The sequence below is a fragment of the Anolis sagrei genome, chromosome 3, assembly GCF_037176765.1.
Source record: "Anolis sagrei isolate rAnoSag1 chromosome 3, rAnoSag1.mat, whole genome shotgun sequence".
NCBI classification, from domain to species: domain Eukaryota; kingdom Metazoa; phylum Chordata; class Lepidosauria; order Squamata; family Dactyloidae; genus Anolis; species Anolis sagrei.
Window position 1 is genome coordinate 180,859,833 of NC_090023.1, and position 20,595 is coordinate 180,880,427.

General features: G+C 36.2%; 1 protein-coding gene across 6 annotated transcripts in view; it reads left to right on the forward strand.

Annotated features, from left to right (window-relative positions):
* Positions 1–20,595, forward strand: part of PCDH15 (protocadherin related 15) — a 1,134,710-nt gene that overhangs the window by 1,081,286 nt on the left and 32,829 nt on the right. For all 6 annotated transcript variants that reach the window (XM_067465706.1, XM_067465711.1, XM_067465710.1 and 3 more), the window contains 2 exons: positions 5,063–5,281; positions 10,871–10,981. In XM_067465706.1, coding sequence (XP_067321807.1) covers positions 5,063–5,281; positions 10,871–10,981 — 330 coding nt within the window. The remainder of the gene's footprint in view (positions 1–5,062; positions 5,282–10,870; positions 10,982–20,595) is intronic.

The window sequence follows — 20,595 nt, forward strand, 5'->3', positions numbered from 1 at the left end:
AATAGAGTGAAGTATGTACTTTCTGAAAATAAATTTACTTTTTTGAAATAAACTTTCGTTGTGTACTTATGTTCAAACGGACCTTACTTAAAAATACCCCTCGTAATAACCCCATGTGTTAAAACAATTTATAACATGGCATCTATAAATTAAATAAAATGTAACGTATCAAAAAAGTATATCTAACATAAAACGTAAACATAAAAAATCCACATTAATTTATAGAAGCCAATGAAGGTTCACTAAGGTATATCAATTGATTATGTGGCCAGTGATGTTAACTGGGCTAACATGATCTGACCAAGCCCAAATACAATACTATTATTCAGTCAGAGGTCTAGTAGCCATCTCTCAACATGTAATCCTCCTCCTCTCCATATGCTAATGAGCAAAAATAGATTTTCATTGTGTGTTTTTCAAGGAAATGAGGGGGGGCAGCTTTATTTCTTTTGGGAGGGAGTTTCAGAGGTGGGGGTGATCATGGAGAAGGCCTTGTCTCTTGTTCCCACCAGCCGTGCTTGAGATGGGGGTGGGTCTGAGAGCAGGGCATCCTCTGCCCGCAGTTGCCAGGTTGGTTTATAGGAGGAGATGCAATTAGTCAAATAGCCTGGACCCAAACCATTTAGGACTACAGTGCTACAGTGAGGCCATCATAAAATATGTCTCTACATCAGGAATTATTATTATTATTATTATTATTATTATTATTATTATTATTTGAAACACAACAAGATGAGTCCACAGCAGACACTCTGCTGGTTGTTGTATTGGATCACACGTCGGACACTTCCTAAGTGTCTACAACTGTGTGATGTATTGGTGAATAATGCATTCAGATCCCAGTAAGGTTGCCTTCTGCAGCTGGCAGATGGTAATTTTGTCAGTGCCAATTGTGTTTAATTGCAGGCCAAGGTCTTTAGGCACTGCACCCAGTGTGCCAATCACCACTAGGACCACCTTTATTGACTTGTGTCAGAGTCTTTGCAGTTCGATTTTTAAATTCTCATATCATGTCAGCTTTTCCAGTTGTTTCTCTTCAATCCTGCTGTCATCTGGGATTTCAACATCAACAATCCATACTTTGTTTTTTAACACGATCATGAGGTCAGGAGTATTGTGCTCCAAAACTCTGTCTGAATTCGGAAGTCCCAGAGTAGCTTGACATGTTCATTCTCTGTAACTTTTCCAGCTTGTAATCCCACCAGTCCTTTGTCGCAGGCAGATGGTATTTGTGGCACAAGTTTCAATGAATCATCTGATTTATCTGAATTATTATTATTATTATTATTATTATTATTATTATTATTATTATTTCTTAACCGTCTCTCCTCATGGCTCAAATAAAAAGCTGGATAAAAATATAATAAAATAAATGAATTGTTGTAGTGATTAAGGTATACAATGGACAGAAGGAAGGGAACCTCAATCCTCATATGGTGAAAGAAAAGTCAAAAGCTCATTGTATTTCTACAAAGCATTTTATTAGTGGCATCTGGATTTGACAGTTATGTATCACAATTTTATTTCAAAAATTTAGAGATATATTTTTCTCAGAAACATTTTGAAAATAGAATCTGATACCCTTTTTTCCCATGCTAAATCATGATAAGGAATTTTCTCTGGAAATCTCTCTCATTCTCTCTCTCAATTACAGCATCACCAGCACTTCCTCAAACCTGGGAACAACATTAAAAACATAAAGCTAGGTCTTGGAGGCTTCACATTGTTCTACATGTGCTAGAATGCCAAAATAAATAGAATATTCCCAAATTTTGTTTTTGATGCTTTTTTGCCACCCATTGCACTTTAACATGCAATAGTTTGGTCCAGACAAAATGCTAAACTAGTGTGAATGAGCTTTGGGCTTGCATTTTTCCCTCTTTCTTCAGATGCTCCTATTCTACCATCTGGTATTAGGCAAACCATGGTCCATGGACACAATCATTTACATGTATTATAGAATTATACCAAAAGGACATAGTTACATTTGAGCAGAAATTCACTAGATTTTGGAGGATATGAAGGAAATATGAAGAACATACTTCCATGTTAACTCCTTTCTCCCATCGGGCATTTATGGACTGAAAAGGGATGGAATTCTGGGGATGGTATGATTCGGTATTTGGGTGGGTGTAAAATCTTAATGCATTTTAATGTTTAATGTTTAACTGTTTAATTATAGAAATTGCTTTCTTTTTCATGTTTATATTGTAAAGACTTTGTGTTGTTTTCATTAGCATTGTTTTATATTTGTTGTTTGCCATCTTGAGTTCCTATATCAGGAGAAAAGAAGGATAAAAATGAAGTAAATAAATAAATATACATACATGTGAAGCTTAGAAATGGTGCTTCTACTGGGGCTGTCTGTTTTAGGCTAACAAATGTGTACTGTACCTTAATTTATCCATAGTGTTGGTTACATGCATTACTATATCATTTATCTGTGATATTGGCATTGGGTGATTATTTGTACAACCCATTACTTGAAGGGTTTATTTAGAGTAAACTCTCGTATGTTTATCCGTTCTTGACTGTTAACTCCATACCAACATAACACAAAATCCCACTGATTTCACAACCCAACCCCCAAGTCAGTGTGCAAAATATTTCAGTGTTTAGAATTAATAATATAATTGTGAGTTTGACCTAAAGATGTACGTTATTTCTGGTCTTATTCCCAGTGCACGCTCTATCACTATTTTGTTACCAGTATCAAGACAAATATATATTTCAAAAACCCTATTATTCGTTATTAGAACAAAAAGGGGGGGGGGCACATCTTTTGCATATTGTCTCTAAAATTATTCATATTTAAATGACAAAAAGTTCCCCTGTCTCATTTTGTACAATATGCCAAGTTCATCTGGAATGTAATATGTATGCTTGAGCTATAAAAACCTTAAAATAGAGCTTTATATAGAAAATTATTACAGAATGTTTAACCAAGGCATTATTACACTCAAAATTATATGCTGGCAAAGTGAAATACCTTCACATGTTTAATCAGTACAAATGACATCTAGCATACGTGAGCATCATCTAGTGTGCAGTATCTGACATGCATTTAGAAGCTTTCTTTTTATGTTATAACTGAATTTTTTCAGTGGTAATATAGTTGAGGAAGTACAGTAATAATTTGAGCCTTCAAAAATTCCCTGTTTACAAAACTTTAAGTATATTTAGACTTCTCCTGTACTTTGAATTGTTGAGATAGTTCTTTTGAATATAGGATTATGTCTCCCTTTTAAAAAAAATCATTGTTGCCTTATTTGAGTGTATCTTGATCCGTAGGTAACTGCTGTTTCCTAACTCTACTTTAGAATTAATTCTTTGTCCTCAGTGCTGTTTTATTAACCATTAGGTATCCACATGATTTTGTTACGGCGTCACCATGCATAACATTACACATGATTTTGTTATGGTGTCGCCATGCCTAACATTATAGATTCCATACCTGTGAACAAAAGTCCAGTGGGTCACTGGAATTCATTACTTTAAATGGCTGTGATACCTAATGAGATTCATAGGTGCCAAAGAAAGAAGAAAATTATATAAAATCGGGGGGGGGGGGGGGGGAGAAGCTGGGAAAAACAAAATTGTTTATGTATTTTAATACAGGTTGAGTACCCCTTATGCTTGGAGCCAGAAGTATTTAGAATTTGGGGTTTTGTTTAGATTTTGAAATATTTGCATATACATGATGAGACATTTTGGAGTTGGGACCCAAACGTTAATACAAATGTTTCTTATAAATTGTATACACATAGCCTAAAGGTATTTTTGTATACAATATTTTTTTTAATATTTTACATGAAACAAAATTTGGGTATATTGAACTATTAGAAAGTAAAGGTATCACTATCTCAGGGTGCTTGCAGACAGCCCAAAGCAGGTTTTTAAATCCTGTTTTGTCATGAATTACCATCCCCACTTCCCTCCCCCCCTCCCCCCCCCCCCTCGCAATGCATTTTTCCACAGAGGTGGCTACATGCCATCCTGATTAGAATTGGAATGGCATGCAGCCACCCCTAGGCCCTCCTGGTGCAAGGAAATGATGTGCCAGGAGACCAGTGCAGTGGAGGGACAAGAAGGAAAATCCCTGCTCACCCCCCCCCCCCCATCTCCTAGCATGTCATTTCCTTGCATTAGGAAGGTGTGAGGAGGAATGTTATGACGGCTAAGTAAGTTTTATTTTATTTTTAGAGTGAAATGGGGGGCTGGGAGAGGGGTTGGGTGCCATCCTGAAAATTTGGGCTCCCGGAAGCCAAAAGATTTGGAATGGCAAATGGGGACTCACCCCCGGGTGGTTCTGGGACTACCTGGAAGTGAATTCCCACAGGCCCAATATCCCATTATACCCAGGCCTTCCAGTAAATAATAATCATCATCATTATCATCATCATCATTATCATCATCTTTATTTATACCCCGCCACCATCTCCCCAAAGGGGACTCGGGGTGGCTAACATGAGGCCAAGCCCAGAAAAATACAAATAGCAAATAATAATATCAAAATAAAATACATAAAATAACAGAAAATGAAATAAACAGATGTAACATAATGTGATGAAGAAATAAAATAAAAGCATGGTGAGCGGGCCAAATGCACAGAATAAGATTGATAAAACCCTACAACAGCACATGTGTATGTTTGTGTGAGAGAGAAATGTGACATTACCTTGACACTGGGTTCTGCCTCACAGTCATCGAGATTCGGGAAAAGGGCTGGACCTGACCACCCTAACAGCACAATTAATTATCTATTTAATTCAGAACAAACCAGGGAAATTGTTCCGAATTAATTCAGTTTTACCAGAGGCATTGTTAGGATGCCTTTGGCAAAACCGAGACAGGGTCTGGTTTTTGGGCATGCCTGGATGGGCCCTCAACCACCCATGTGGATGATTCTGGACCATTTCAGATTTCCAGATAAGGGATACTCAACCTCTAATTATCAAATGATTAAATTAAAGAATGTTCAAAGTCAAAATATGGATATGGAACAATTTGATCTTGTTTGCTGTATTTGTTATCTTTTTTTATTCTTTATTTAATGTTAAAGATTCCTGGATGGCAAGCTTCTAGATATCAATAAAGAATTTCAGCCGTATCTTGGGCAAGGAGGACGTATTTTGGAAATCCGCACTCCTGACGTCGTGGCCAATGTCAAGAAGCAGGCACAAGCTGTGGGCTACACAGAGGGGGCCTTGCTGGCTCTGGCTGTCATCATCATCCTTTGCTGCATGCCTGCCATTTTAATAGTTATAGTCAGCTACAGACAGTAAGTATGCCACTTTTGTTTTATTGTGTTATTAGGTTACATAGCACTGTGAAAGAAGAAGGACCTAGTCCATATCAGCAGCTAAAAAGTTCAATTTGATGCATATTTCATTAGAGTCATGGTATTTATTTATTTATTTATTTATTTATTTATTTACAGTATTTATATTCCGCCCTTCCCACCCCGCAGGGGACTCAGGGCGGATTACAGTGTACACATAAATGGCAAACATTCAATGCCATTTGACATACAATGTATACAGACATGCACAGAGGCTATTTACCTTTTTTTCTGGCCGCCAGGGGAGCTGTCGCTTTCATCATCCATCTGCAACACTGATAAAGTACTTCCACATTCCCCACATGCTTTTGCTGGAGTGCTTTGCTGGAGTCTTTTTTTTAATGGCCTCATAAATTAGTTAATTAAGCCTCCCCACACAAGGTGGTACCTAATTTTCCTACTTGACAGATGCAACTGTCTTTCGGGTTGCAAAGGTCAACAACTGGCTACACAATTGGTTGGAAGGCCACTCCAACCCGGGCTGGCTTCGAACTCATGACCTTTTGGTCAGAGTGATCTTAATGCAGCTGACACTCAGCCAGCTGCGCCACAATCCCGGTGCACCAAAAATCTACTTCATAACAACAGTTTTGAATATGCAACTCTTATGTAATTAAATAACTAAAATAGTCTTTTTTAATTACTTTAATGCACACCTAGTTTTAAAGTACCATAGAATTAGGGATTAAATTCTTCACTGATTTTGTTCTTGCAAAAGAGTCAATTCCACTATTTTTCCCACTGCAAGTAAGACTTTGAAAACTATGCAATGCAGTTTTTAAAATTCAGGGCTTCATATATATCAATTCACAATGCTTACAGTCGAATGAAAATTATTAGTGTACGTAAAATGAAAACATGAAGACTTATTTATATTAAAACTTTCTTATGTGTCATAACAAAACTTCCCACACTACTGATCAGCTTAATCATTGAATATTACTTTTTGCATGTTTAAAAAAATGGAAAAATTAAATGGATTTTGCATGGTTTACTTCCAATGTAAATTAGAATCGTTGTGGTACTGCTCAGATTTTGCATGTAGATAATCCAATAAATTATCACTACTCTTTTATATTGAGTGGTGTTTTTGAAATTTTGATAATCATTCCAAAATTTAACCACCCTGAGTCCCCTCGGGGAGATAGGGCAGTATATAAATAAATTATTATTATTATTATTATTATTATTATTATTCCAAAGTAGAATATAATTATGTACAAAAGATTACTAATTAATGACCAGAGGTTGAAATATTTGTAATAGATCCCAAAACTTAGAGTGCCTTATTATTATTATTATTATTATTATTATTATTATCTGTAACATTCTATGTATAATTTAAATTCAAGAAAAATTATTAAGCATACTTATCACCTGGTCTCCTAACTTTTAAAATGATAATTCAGATTTAAATAACTATTTTTAAACATTCCTATTGAGTGTTTATGTATCCGTTTCTTTTTTTACAATTTATTTCCATTGCTTATATTAGAGTGTGATTATAAAAACTATGTGAGAGAAACAAAATAACACCATTGCATATGCAATTATCAAATGCTCTGCTTCTGTGTGTAAAGCATAGAAACTTTGTAGGCATTTTGGAGCTTTGCCCATGCTTATTGGCCCTAGGAATCTGCACCAGTTCTGTGGTGGCCACTTACATATCACCAAAAAGCGGAAATGTATTACTTTGGGAAAATGTATTTATTTTGTATCAAAAGCATTGCATAAAATGGTTATCTAAAACTAATAAAATAGTCTGTCCAAAACTGATAAAATAAGGGGATCACAAGCAGCTACATAGTTTTAGACCAAAAACGGGCAATAGCAACTGCATTGTCTGTAGTTTTCAACAATTCTCCCTCTGTGCATGAGGCAGAGCATTGTGGCTAAGCATACAGATGCAGAGTTGTTTGTTCTGCTTCACAGTCACACAAGGTGGAGAATTCTTCTAGGTAATGCCATTTTGCCAGGTTGTCTTTTGATCTGCCATCTCCACTTCTGAGTCTGTTCAGGGTCTTCCAAGTTGGCTATTCTTGGTTTATTCCCCCCCCCCCTCCAAAAAAATCAAAAGGCATTACTTTACTTTGGGGAAATAAAAGCACAAAATTTGCATTTCCCACTACTTATATGTAAAGAATATATAAACAATTACTACCGTTTGGATAGAAATATGCTGTTAGTTGACCAGATGCTGAAATGTGATGGGCCAAATCAAAGTCGATGCTTTCTTTCATAGCTCTGTACCTTTAAACTCCCTCGGTGGCACCACTTGTGCTGTCAGGACTGCCTTCCGACAGGTCAGAGGTTCAGATCTGAGGAGAGCAGGTTGAGCTCTCTCTGTCAGCTCCAGCTCCCCTTGCGGGGACATGAAAGAAGCCTCCTGCAAGGATGGCAAAACATCAAACATATGTATGTCCCCTGGGTAACGTCCTTGCCGACGGCTAATTCTCTCACACCAGAAGCGACTTGCAGTTTCTCAAGTCACTCCTGACATGAAACAAAAACTTTAAACTTCACTTGGATTGAGCTCTTCAAATGAGGAATTGTTCAAAGTAAAGTATTGTACTCCAGAACTGTTTTACTGTGTTAAATGTGCATGCATTCTCATAGGATAATATTAAAGAACAATATATGTTTTTCTTTTAATTTTGTCTCCTCTGTGAAGAAAGGAAAGCTTTTTTGTGTTTATGTTTACCATAAATGACTTTTACAAGTAATATAAAGGAATCATTTTTAAATCTATTGCCTGATTAATGACATGATTAACTTTAATCGCTTTTGAAGTTTATTGTTTTTAAATCACATTTCTGAACTACTCACAACTTTTTTTCTGTTTTACCATTACGCTTTACAAAACAGATTTAAAGAGTAAGTATGTCAAATACCTTACATGTAAAAGGCAGTGACTGGGAATATTTTGGAAGGGAAAATACAATGTTCACGAGAAATGCATATATTGCCAATAGTATATATGTCCTGACTTGTTAGATAATAGCCTGATGTTTCTTCAAAGGCAAGTTTAGTGAATTAGAACTGAACTGATAGCTTAGATCTGCTAACCTTACCAAAGTGGCAAGTAACCTACCAAGGCCAACATTCATTTAAACAACTTGTATGCCATAGTGAATGGAGACTGAAAAGAGATACATTCTGCTAACAGAGGCCTCCTTGCTTAGGATTAAATATCTATTGAAGTGTTTCATTGGGGAAACAATTGTGTCAAACTATTAAAATGACTTACATCATAATAAGCCCAGATTTTGAAAGAGGTAGAATAATTGTATAGCTATTTAGTTGAATTTATAGCATATGACAGCAGCTAAATCATATATGCTGTCTTCTCTAGGGAATGTGTGTGTGTGTATATGTGGATGATGTGAACAGTTCTTAGGGAAGTGAACATGAATGACAGATAGATGAATACATTACATAATATAACCACATTATAAAATGTAATCACTAAGCATGTGCAATCAATGAAAAAAAGTCTCAATACTAATTATGAAATTAAGAAGTGTGGGGGGAATTGTTTCAAAATGTCTCTGAAATTGGGCAAGGTCTGTATTGTAATTATAATGAGTTAACTACTTTTTCGTTGCTTTTCATTAATTAATTGTTCCAGTACGGACATTTCATGGGTGTCTTTCTCCCTCATTGTTTGTGCTATTGGCATGAAACTTGTTACAATTATAGAACACATTTACCACTGTTAGTCTAGCCAGTTTCAGAAAATTTCACTCTTCCATGGAGTTTTGGGAAATTTTCTAAGTTTTCACAAACATTTTAAGACAACTGAAAGAGCTATCTCCTTGAATTTTCGATACAATGACACAAGATAACAAAGAATCATCTCCCCCAAGTTTCAGAAATATTCATACATCTGATTTTGAAATATTTTTTAAAGTTTTGACAATATTTAAAAAGCCACAACAGCTATCTCATTGAATGTCTCTCATATTTACCAGTATAACTTCTATTTAGAATTTTGTCCAGAGTTGCCCTTCAAAAAATGCCTTTAGACAATGTTGAAAGTAAAAGAAAAATGCTTTACTTCAGCAAACACAAAGGATAAATGCAATTGAAAAGTGCAAAAGAAAACAATTGAAAAGTGCAAAAGAAAACAAGGAAGTCTTAATCAAGACACAAATAAAAGTCTCTTACAAAGTCCCAAATGAAACACCAGTCTTCCATCAGACAACGGGCTATGAACTAAATCTTTAGCAGCAGACACAAAACAGATTCCATTGGAGTGAAAACAGCAGTATCAGGGTCGTTGTTATCAGCGAAAGCTGACTACTCTTGCTACTGATTTATAGCCCTGAATTCCCCACACAGGAGGTGCTAGGGCATCTCCCAATTAGCTCAGCGTTTTTAGCAGCTATTCTAGCTGAACGCCATCTATGCTCTGTCTCTTTGTCTCTCTAGAAATGTGGGCACTTTTGAAACCTCATTGTCTGATTCTTTCTTTGCCTCCAATTTCTGAGAACTTCCCTGCTCTCCTTTTTTTTTCCGAAAATGAGGAAACCCTCACAAATTTCTTCCCAGCTCAGCACAGATTTACTTACTTGTACTAAAGTATCAGTCATTTCTCCTCTTTGCAGTTTCAACAATTTATTGGAGCTCTGGCTGTTGCTAGGAGGTAAAAATATGTCATCTGTCCTAATTGGGGGTTTCTGATGCTGAGCAGAATTCTGGGAAATATAGTTCAGGGCAAGGCCTTTGATATTCTCTGCTATAGGCTCCTCACCTTCCAAACTACATTTCCCAAAATTCAGTGTTCTCTCAGTCTCTTTCCCAGCTCACTCAGCTCGTCCCGCTCAGCTGCTTTCCTCTCCTCATAGCAAGAGGCCATTAATTTATAGAGGAATGGCAGCCTTTTTGGTTTCTCTCATTTGCATTGATAATGAAACTGATAAGTTTCTGAGCATTACAGAATTCAAATGAAAAAGTATTGGGTGAGTTTTGATTCTTAAGTTTTAGCATGAGTGTCCCGCCTTCCTGTGATTCTTAATATCTTTTCAGATATACAAAACTTACAAATTAGATATGACTTACTAATTAAAAACAAAGTTTTGCACACCCCTAGTAATCACATTATAATTAAATCTCAGTGTATTATTCTTAGACAATTAGGGCAAGAGTACATGCTGAAATAATCTAGTCTTCTGCTCTGTAAAACAGATGCAGTATCTTTTCTTAAGGATTAAGAACTTAGAAATGAGTTCTACTGAAAATAAGATATATTTCACATTCATATTTAGGTTCTTTAGGTATTTATTTCATTTGTATTATATTTGTATGGAAAGAGTGGGGTGTGACTGAATTAAATGGAATCAAGTAAGAATTCTGATTTTTTTTCTGTTGTATATTTGTTGTGATGTATTAAAATCATGGTTTTATTATTGTAAGAAATTATGAGATATTAAATATCCTTTCCGTTTACAATTTGTTACCAGCCTAGTGTTAGTTTGAGCAAGGATTTTTTTAACACTCTTCATTTCTTCCCTGTACAATTCAACAAAGGAGACAGGCTGAATGTGCTAAGACAGCTCGGATCCAGATGGCCTTACCAGTTGGCAAACCAGCAAGCGCTCCTGCCAATAATCTGTATGAAGAACTCGGTGACAGCACCATGTAAGTCCTCAATGAGGTTTGAAATTTAAAATGCTAGTAACTCATGATCTAATTCTGGCCCTTCAGAGATTGCAGCTCTTATTGCTATGTAAATTAAAATATTTGCTTCAGGAACAGAAGATAATTAACAGACAATTAATAGTCTCCTAAACATCAATCATATGGTCTGAAGCACCACATGCAAAGTAATGGGTTTTTTTTCAGAGGTGGGGGGGGGGGGGAGGGAATGCCTGTATGGTCTACAGAAATCGGAAGACTGTAGATTTGGGTAGTAAGAGCAACAAAAACAAACTCTATATGTTTTTTGGACATGAATGTTATTTTATACAAGCAGAATGTGTGCATTTTGTTTTTTGCCTTTTTCATGTGAATGAAATATGGAAAAGGGGATATTTAAAGTTTGGTCAGACACAGATTGTGCAAGAGACCTCAAAGGTATCTTATGCTATAACATTTCTGATAGGTGTCCCTTTAGTTTCTGCTTACAAACATCTAATGAAAGTGAGTCCACCAATCCGAATCTAAAGAAAATGTATCCAACATGTAAGATTACTGTTCTACCATGCATTGCTTTGTGAATGTGTTTGTATTTGTACATAACACACAAGTATATAAACAGCATAACAGGTTGGGTTTTGTAGGTATTTTCAGGCTATATGGCCATGTTCTAGAGGCATTCTCTCCTGACGTTTTGCCTGCATCCATGGCAAGCATCCTCAGAGGTTGTGAGGTCAGAGGGCCAGGTCACAGTCTCTCAAACTGTTGGAAGGCCAGATTATAATTTGAAAAAAAAATATGAATGAATTCCTATACACACTGCACATATCTTATTTGTAGTGCAAAAAACACTTTAAAACAATACAATAATTAAAATGAAGAACAATTTTAACAAATCTCACTAGTATTTCAATGGAAAGTGTGGACCTGCTTTTGGCTGATGAGATGGGATTGTTGTTATTGTGTGCTTTCAAGTCATTTCAGACTTAGGTTGACCCTGAGCGAGGGCCGGGTAAATGATCTTGAAGGGCTGTATCCAGCCCCCGGGCCTTAGTTTGGGGACCCCTGCTCTAGAACATGGCCATATAGCCTGAAAAAACTTACAAAACCCAGTGTTTCCAGCCATGAAAGCCTTCAACAAAGCATAACAGGTTGCTAACAGGGCTTTCTGGCCTCACAGAACATCTCAGTGGGTACAGCCAAATCAAGTGGTATTTTCACAAGGTGGGAAGTATGTAGTACATTGTTATTGTTTCTTGGCATTGAGGGTCTTTTAAGCAAAATATATTTTCAGATGGTGTTATTATTTAAAGGAAAGTGTATTTATGAGAGCTTTCGGGAGAGTAGCAAAGGTATTTGAGGGCTACAGATGTTATGTTTGAGGGGTGGGAGTCGTTGGCCAAAGAAGCATGTTTTCCCCATTCTGACTCTAGCTATTATGAACTGAAAATGGGTGAATCTGTAAATTAGCCCAGGAAACAGAAAGAGAGATCTGGTCAAATTTGGAAGGCTCCAGAGCTGCCTATGTAAACTAGGATATAGGCAGAACTAGGTCACAAATACATCTAAAGATGAGAGAAACCCGGACACGACAACCAGATCCTATATTGTTTCTCTCGCAAGCAACCTGCTCAGATTATGGAACTAGCTCTGGGGCCAAGCTTTTAAAGGTTCTATTTCACTCCAGGCAGATTGATATTGTGGAGGCGCTTGAACAATATTCAAACTGTAGCCTAGTCTTCAGCCTTCAAACACTCACAGTCCGGCTTACATAGAGTGTTCTGCTGTAAATTCCCATGCTGTGACTGATGGAATTCCTAGATGAGACCCCTTTCCCCCACTACCTTGGGATGTGGTGGTCTACCACCCTCACACAGGAAGTTTCCTCTTTCACATGCATAGTGATTTGAAGCAGTAGATTTGGACTTTCTGACCCATATACTGAAGGTCTGGACTTTACTCAACAGAATTAATGGAAGGCGTGAATAATAAGTGTAATTATTTGATTGATTGATGAAGGATATATTTGCATGAGCTGGCAAAGATTTTGCTCATCTAGTCTGGACTAAATGATTTTCCATTTCAAATGTGTGTGTGTAATTCAAAAAGGCAAATTTAAAGAAAACATAATTGATATGTAGAAAGCTATGATGTGTGGGTAGGTGGATGAATGTATGGATTGAGGAAGGATACAGGTACATGATCTGGCAAAGACTACTGTCATCTAGTCTGGACTGACTTATTTACATTAATTCTTCTCCTTACTATTTTAAGGAAGTAGTTTCCTGTACCGTACCATCTGCAAAACAATGTGCTTACCATTTTAATAAGTTCTTCACCATAAAACTTCAATATACATAATTATGTGATATTTCTAGATGTAAACTGTAAAGAGGACATCTGTTGCTTATAATTTTCTGGTTTCCCTGAATCACACTTAACATTTTCAAATTTTATTTTTCTAATTGTTGTCCTTGAAGTTATTTAGAATATGCATGACTAATGTTTTGAACTTTGTTTTCTTTCTCATTTCCTCTTATTTCTACTTTGGATTCATAGGCATCAGTGAGTAAAGTTCCACTATTGGGATTATAGTTTATTAGAAACAAAGTAGTTGATTTGATTAGAATTGCAATTACTTTGTTTTTATGGTACTGTAGCACCTAGTAGAAAAGTACTGTATATACTCAAATATAAGCTTAGTTTTTCAGCCCCTTTTTTAGGCTAAAAAGGTTCCCCTCGGCTTATACTCGAGTCAAGATTATTTATTATTTTACTATGTTATTAGCATTATTTTAGTACATTTATTATTTTACTCTATTTATTATTATTATTCTTACCTTTACATTATTTTACTGTACTATTATTTTATTACATTTATTATTTTACTCTTATTATTATTATTATTATTATTATCACCTTTACATTATTTTGCTGTACTTTTATTTTATTACATTTATTAGGAGCCCCTGGTGGCGCAGTGGGTTAAACCCCTGTGCCAGCAGGACTGAAGACCTACAGGTCACAGGTTCGAATCTGGGGAGAGGCGGATGAGCTCCCTCTAACAGCTCCAGCTCCTCATGGGGGGACATGAGAGAAGCCTCCCACAAGGATGATAAAAACATTAAATCATCTGGGCGTCCCCTGGGCAACGTCCTTGCAGACGGCCAATTCTCTCACACCAGAAGCGACTTGTAGTTTCTCAAGTCACTCCTGACACGACAAAAAAAATACATTTATTATTTTACTCTCATTATTATTATTATTACATTTATTATTTTACTCTATGTATTATTATTGTTATTGTTGTTATTATTATTATTATTATTACCTTTACATTTTTTACTGTACTATTATTTTTAGTACATTTATTATTTTATTCTATGTATTATTATTATTATTATTATTATTATTATTACATTTATTATTTTACTCTCTTTATTATTATTGGAAGGATACGTAAGCACATTTACATTGAGGAAGGTTAGCATAATGGTTTGGACAGTTGGACAGTCTTATCTTAAATTACAGTTTGATGTAAATACACAAAAACATTTAATGTACTGATGATTATCAGTAGCATCTGCATTTCTCACCCTCGGCTTATACTCGAGTCAATACATTTTCCCAGTTTCTTGTGGTAAAATTAGGCGCCTCGGCTTATATTCGGGTCGGCTTATACTCGAGTATATACGGTACTCCTAAGTAACTTGATTTATTACTTTCCAAAGGGAAGCAGGTGTAGGAGAATAAAAAGCTTCTCATTGCACATTGGGAGATTTTACTAAAGAGATAGATAGATCTGTTTATATCACCATATCAACAATAAAAGACAAAAACAAAAATACACACACAAAGAGACAAAAATTACTATAGTAAACTCTTGTGATAGTTAACTAAAATAAATTAAAACACAATAAAACTTGATAAAAAATAAGTTTGATAAAATGGGATTAAGTTGATGAAAGCACAGAGTGATGAGTGTAAAAGTGTCCAAGTTTTTTCTCTCATTTAGCACCAGTCAAAATCCTAAAACAAGGAGGCTCCAATCCTGATATCTGCCCTTCATTGGCCATGCTCATTTACATCGATGGTTTGGATCCTGTTGGCTTAACTCCACAACAATAAACATACTGAATCTATAGCTGAATTGTAAATCAATATTTAGACAAATCACATTGATGAAATGGCTCTGCTCTGGTTAGGACTAATGATAGGACTCAGAACAATGAGACATGTCCCAGTTAAGCGTTTAATACTTTGCAATCATCAAATCATCAAAGCATAGTTTTATACAGATCAGCAGTTATGCTTCATTTACAATAAGAATTAATCAACCTCTGAGGCCAAGAAGTCTTTAAGAGCCTTTTGACCAAGAAATGAAAAACTGTTTAACCTGAATCAGCCCCCCTGGCAATATTCTTGTACACAATGTTCTCATTGATAAAAGCAAACGTGTGACACCCTTTTGGCTTCTTTTCCCAAATGCTGTAGAAATTAAATTAGTACACTTTGTACAAGAATATTGTTTGATGGCCTGATTGAGAGTAAACACAGCTTCTCATTTCTGGTCAGAGAGTTTTCAGAAGCTTCTTGGCATACAAGGTTAATTCACTCTGTTACTATTGCTATTATTGATTCATTTGTATCCTGCCTTTCCCCAAAATTGGGATGCAAGACGGCTTACAAAGATTTAAACAAATATAGTTGAAACAATTTTCAAAGGCATAAATAAAAACTTACAAAAAATTATTGTTAGAATATATAAAACTATCAATAGAATTAAAACCATGTAAATTAAATGCAGTAAAAGGCCAAAAAATGAGTGGAACTAAGTGCAGTTTATTTATTTACTATATTTATATACCGCTTTTCTCAGCCCTTGGGCAACTCAAAGCGGTTTACAGTAGCAAAATTCAATGCTCAAAACATCATAGAACAGTTAAAACAATTAAAACAACAGCATAATAAACAATCATTATAAAATCAATAAAACAATAAAACATATAATTAGCATCTCTTAGTTAAAATCAAGATCCAATCTCATCATCCAATTGTTCCATATTCCTTTGTTCGCCTTTTCAAATGCCTGCTCAACAAATCAGGGTTTCACTTTCCTCCGAAATGCTAACAAGGAAGGGGCCGATCTAATGTCTGTAGGAAGTGTGTTCCATAGCCGAGGGGCCACCACTGAGAAGGCCCTGTCTCTCATCCCCACCAAACGTATTTGTGACACAAGCGGGATCAAGAGCAGGGCCTCCCCAGATGATCTTAACATCCTAGCTGGTTCATAGGAGGAGATGCATTCAGACAGGCAGGTTGGGCCAGAACCGTTTAGGGCTTTATAGGCTAAAGTTCTCGCAGCCCATTCTTAAAAGGCATCCTCCTCCTAGAGCTCCATAGGATAAGCTTATATTTCCTGCTGGTAGCCACAGGAATTGAGCTGTCTGTTTATCTAGCTGCCCCTCATCCTCTGACCAATGATAGTTGTAAAGAGGGACAACCAGCAAGAAAATAAGCTTGGGGAAACAACCGTAGGGTACAGAGCCATAGAGATGCTGAATTCCTCAATCCTCCACAGTCACAAAGATTCTAACAATGTATGTCAGTAACAGGCCAACAACTTGATTGTCTATCTGTCTATCTAAATCAGTGGTTCTCAACCTGGGGTCCCCAGATGTTTTTGGCCTTCAACTCCCAGAAATCTCAACAGCTGGTAAACTGGCTGGGATTTCTGGGAGTTGTAGGCCAAAAACATCTGGGGACCCCAGGTTGAGAACCACTGATCTAAATAATTTCAAACGTGGGAGTCCTATATGGGGAGAAACGGGAGAAATCAATAAAATTAATGTCTATATAGGCATATTTAATAAATCTCTCACAGGATGCTTCTTAGCAGTAGCTTTTAGTTTTAAGTAGAATATTCAGAGTCTGAACTTTTGTAGGCATTTGTTTAAATTAAGAACTCAAGTTTACCTCCCCAAAGCCTATGTTTTCCTGCCTTATTTAACTTCTGTTTATATCTTCCTTGGTGAAGGAGTAAATTGCTTGCCTTAGTAAACAAATACACACCTTTCCTTAATAGTTTAATTACATAAAAATTAATTACTGTAGATGTAGTTCCTTTAGATCACCTTAGAAGGCTTTAGTCATTGTTGCTTTTCACTTGCTACATTCAGATTATATTTTCTCATGAGAGTCAATGTCCATGCATGCTTCCTTACCTGTAATTATCTTCTTTTCTTTCAAGTCTTTTTCTTCTCTACCATTTTCAACAAAGCAGGGGAAAAAAGTCATTCTTAGAAGAAGGAGACCGCCAGAGAGCTATAAGCAGCTTTGCTTCTCGTGCTATAGAGGCCCACAAGCAGTCCAATATAAATGGAACACTGAACAATAATCTTCCCAAATCTTCAAGTAACATTACATTTTTATCTGATGAAAATCCCTTGACAACTCAAAACCCTCTGTATATGGAGGGTGCACTCCAAGGGTCTACCTATTCTGGGTTCCTGCATGAAAGAAAGGATTCTTTTCAGCCCTTTTCTCCCAGGAGGTCAGCCTTGGAAAATATTCTTTTGGGATGCCCATTGGGAAGCAATAATCGGCCATGGACTTTTCCAACACGTCATTCCAGAAAACACATTTCTGACGCTTTGAGTAAGGCAGTCATTATGGATCCGGTTCAGTGGGAGCAGGACAGAATCCGAGCAGAGAATGAAAGAGCGGAAATGGAGAACAGTAGATCTGATTTGAACAGCCCAATCTTCAAAAAGTTTATTGGCCCCAAAATATCAGTCAAAGAGAAAGCAAGGCAGTTTGAGCAACAGGCTCTGCAGGAAATGAAACAAGTGAAAACCCGAGATAAAAGAACTTTGCATTCACCAACAAACAGCAGCTGTACACAAGATGGAGACAGTATATTTGAATTGTCATCTGAAGGTTTCCTTCCATCACCAGACCATCTCTCACGTTCTTCATTTTCCTCCCCCACACCTTATTCTAAGGTGGTTGAACTTGAAATGCCTACAATCCCTTCTGTGATCATCACTCATCATGACATCCCTGAACAGTTGTCCCCACCACCCAATCACAGGCCAATTCCTCCTTCTTTTAGGATTAAAAGCCCATTCCGCCAAGTACTACTGACTTCACAACCTAAAATGGAAGGAATGGAGAGTATTCCAGACCCACCCAAAACCCCTCCTCCACCACCTCCACCTCCATCTCCCCCTCCACCACCACCAACTCCTCCCCCTTTACCGCTTCCATTTCCTTCCCCACCTAGGCTTTCGTTGTCATCTTCCTCATCTACTCTAAGCTCCCAACCCACATCCCCTGTAAAACATGCCAAGTCTCTCTTTAACCAAGATGTGGGGTCATCAGAGGCTTGTGTGCCTGAGCCAGCTATCCCTCCTCGCAAGGAGCTAAAGGGGATTCTGAAAAATATCCAGAACTTGGCAGATATTGAGAAATCAGTGGCCAACATGTATAGTCAGATAGACAAAAACCATATTTTACCTAAGCATATAGCCAAACTGCGGCCAGTGGCAACGCCAGAACCACCAAGTACTGAACTCATGGCTGAGGCTGAGCACAGCCAGCAAAATGGGGATTTGAACTGCATAGTGGAAGAACTTGAAAAGAGATTCCCATCTCAGTCTACTGCATTATGACTGTCTGATGTGACTTCATGTGTGTTGTATGGCCTGATACTGTTACAAAGCACATTCCCTCCTCCTTTGAATTCAGAATCCAATCTACCTTATTGTCACTAAGTTTTCCTTTCCTTTCCTTTCCTTTCCTTTCCTTTCCTTTCCCCCTTTGTCTTTACTTCTTCGTTTTACAGTCATACAGATCTCTGGTAACTGTCAACTTCAGATGGTCCATTTGATTGATTTTGCACTGTTTAATTGTTTCCCAAAGGGATCTGTCCTTGTTTATTTTGTTTAAAAAAATCACTGCTTTTATTTCTTAATATGCCAGAAAATTGTTGATGGGAAAGGGTTTGTCCCAAAACTAAAGATCAAGTTATCACAGATGCAATGCTAAGTTGTTTCTTTAGAAAGAGGGAGAAAGATCATTTATTTATACCAACAAACATAGCAACGATTTTGCAGTGCAAAAACAAACTGTGGCATTTTATTGTTTCACCTTAAATGTTCACTGGGGAGAGATCTTAACTTCACTGTGAAATGTTTGATGTGGCTGGAAAGCAAGTGATAGTGGGAAAAACAGAGTCAGCAAAAAAAGAGGGAGAACAGCTAAAATTATATTAATGTACCATTTTATTCTGTATATTGGAGAGCTTTGTGCCATGAAGGCAAGTTTGCATCTTTGACAAAGTTCTTGTATTTGTTGTTCATTCCTCCCATCTTCCTTTCTGTCGTTCACATCATGCCTTTTATTACTTTTTTATAAACAGACTGCATACTACAAGGCTTTGTTTTTATAATTTATTTTGTGTAAAAAAAAACCCCTCACCCTTTAAAAACACCCATCTTCTGTTTAAATCAGTGGTTCCCAACTTGTGGGTCACGGCCCAGCAGTGGGTCGTGCGAACAAAAAGGTCCACAAACCTTCTTCCTCTTTATTTATTTATTTTATTTATTTTATTTATTTTATTTATTTTATTTATTTTATTTATTTTATTTATTTTATTTATTTTATTTATTTTATTTATTTTATTTATTTTATTTATTTTATTTATTTTATTTATTTTATTTATTTTATTTATTTTATTTATTTTATTTATTTTATTTATTTTATTTATTTTATTTATTTTATTTATTTTATTTCCACACCTTTCTGCAGAGCTGACCAGTTAGAGCTGGTGTGGTCTATCCAATGCAATTTTCTGAATCAGCACCCCAATAACCAAACCGAATTTAAGTTGACCCAAAACTTGATTCTTAACCCTTTTGGTACTAATGTTGTAGAATGGTCCCTGGTCAAAGTAGGCCTGGTCAAAAAAAAAGGTTGGGAACCACTTGTTTAAATGATCACATGACTCCTCAATGCATTCTCTTTACTCAAAATATTTCTTTTGGATTTTTTTTCATTATGTGTGATTTAATAAAGGATTTGAATCTTTTACAAAGAGAAAACTTTATAAGCGTGAATGTTGTTTTAGTAGCTAGGTTTTGGTAAAGTTTTGACATATGAAACCTATTTATTTAAATTTGATTTGATTAAAATGCATAGATAGTCTTTTAGTTGCAGGACAGATGAGCAAATAAAAAGAGATGTAGGTTAAGAACAAGAATCAAGTGGACATGGGAAATCTATTATGTGATCTTTGCAACTTCTTTTGTTCATACCAGTAGCATGGATCATAAACAGTTCATCACCTAAAAGACTGCTATTAGCCGGACAAATGTAAAAAATGTAAATATTCTATTGTATTCCACCATTTCACAGCCAATAGTTTAGGGAAAGGACTTAATTCCTTTGCAACAAAATATATAAAATTGTTATGTTCACTCTCTTTGGATAACTGCCTAATGCCAACACTTTTTAAATTTAGGTGCCAAGTGATAACTATTCATCATGGCCTTTGATTTATCTCAAATACTGATGTACATAGTTTTAAAATCAATAATCTTTTAAATAAGTTTTAA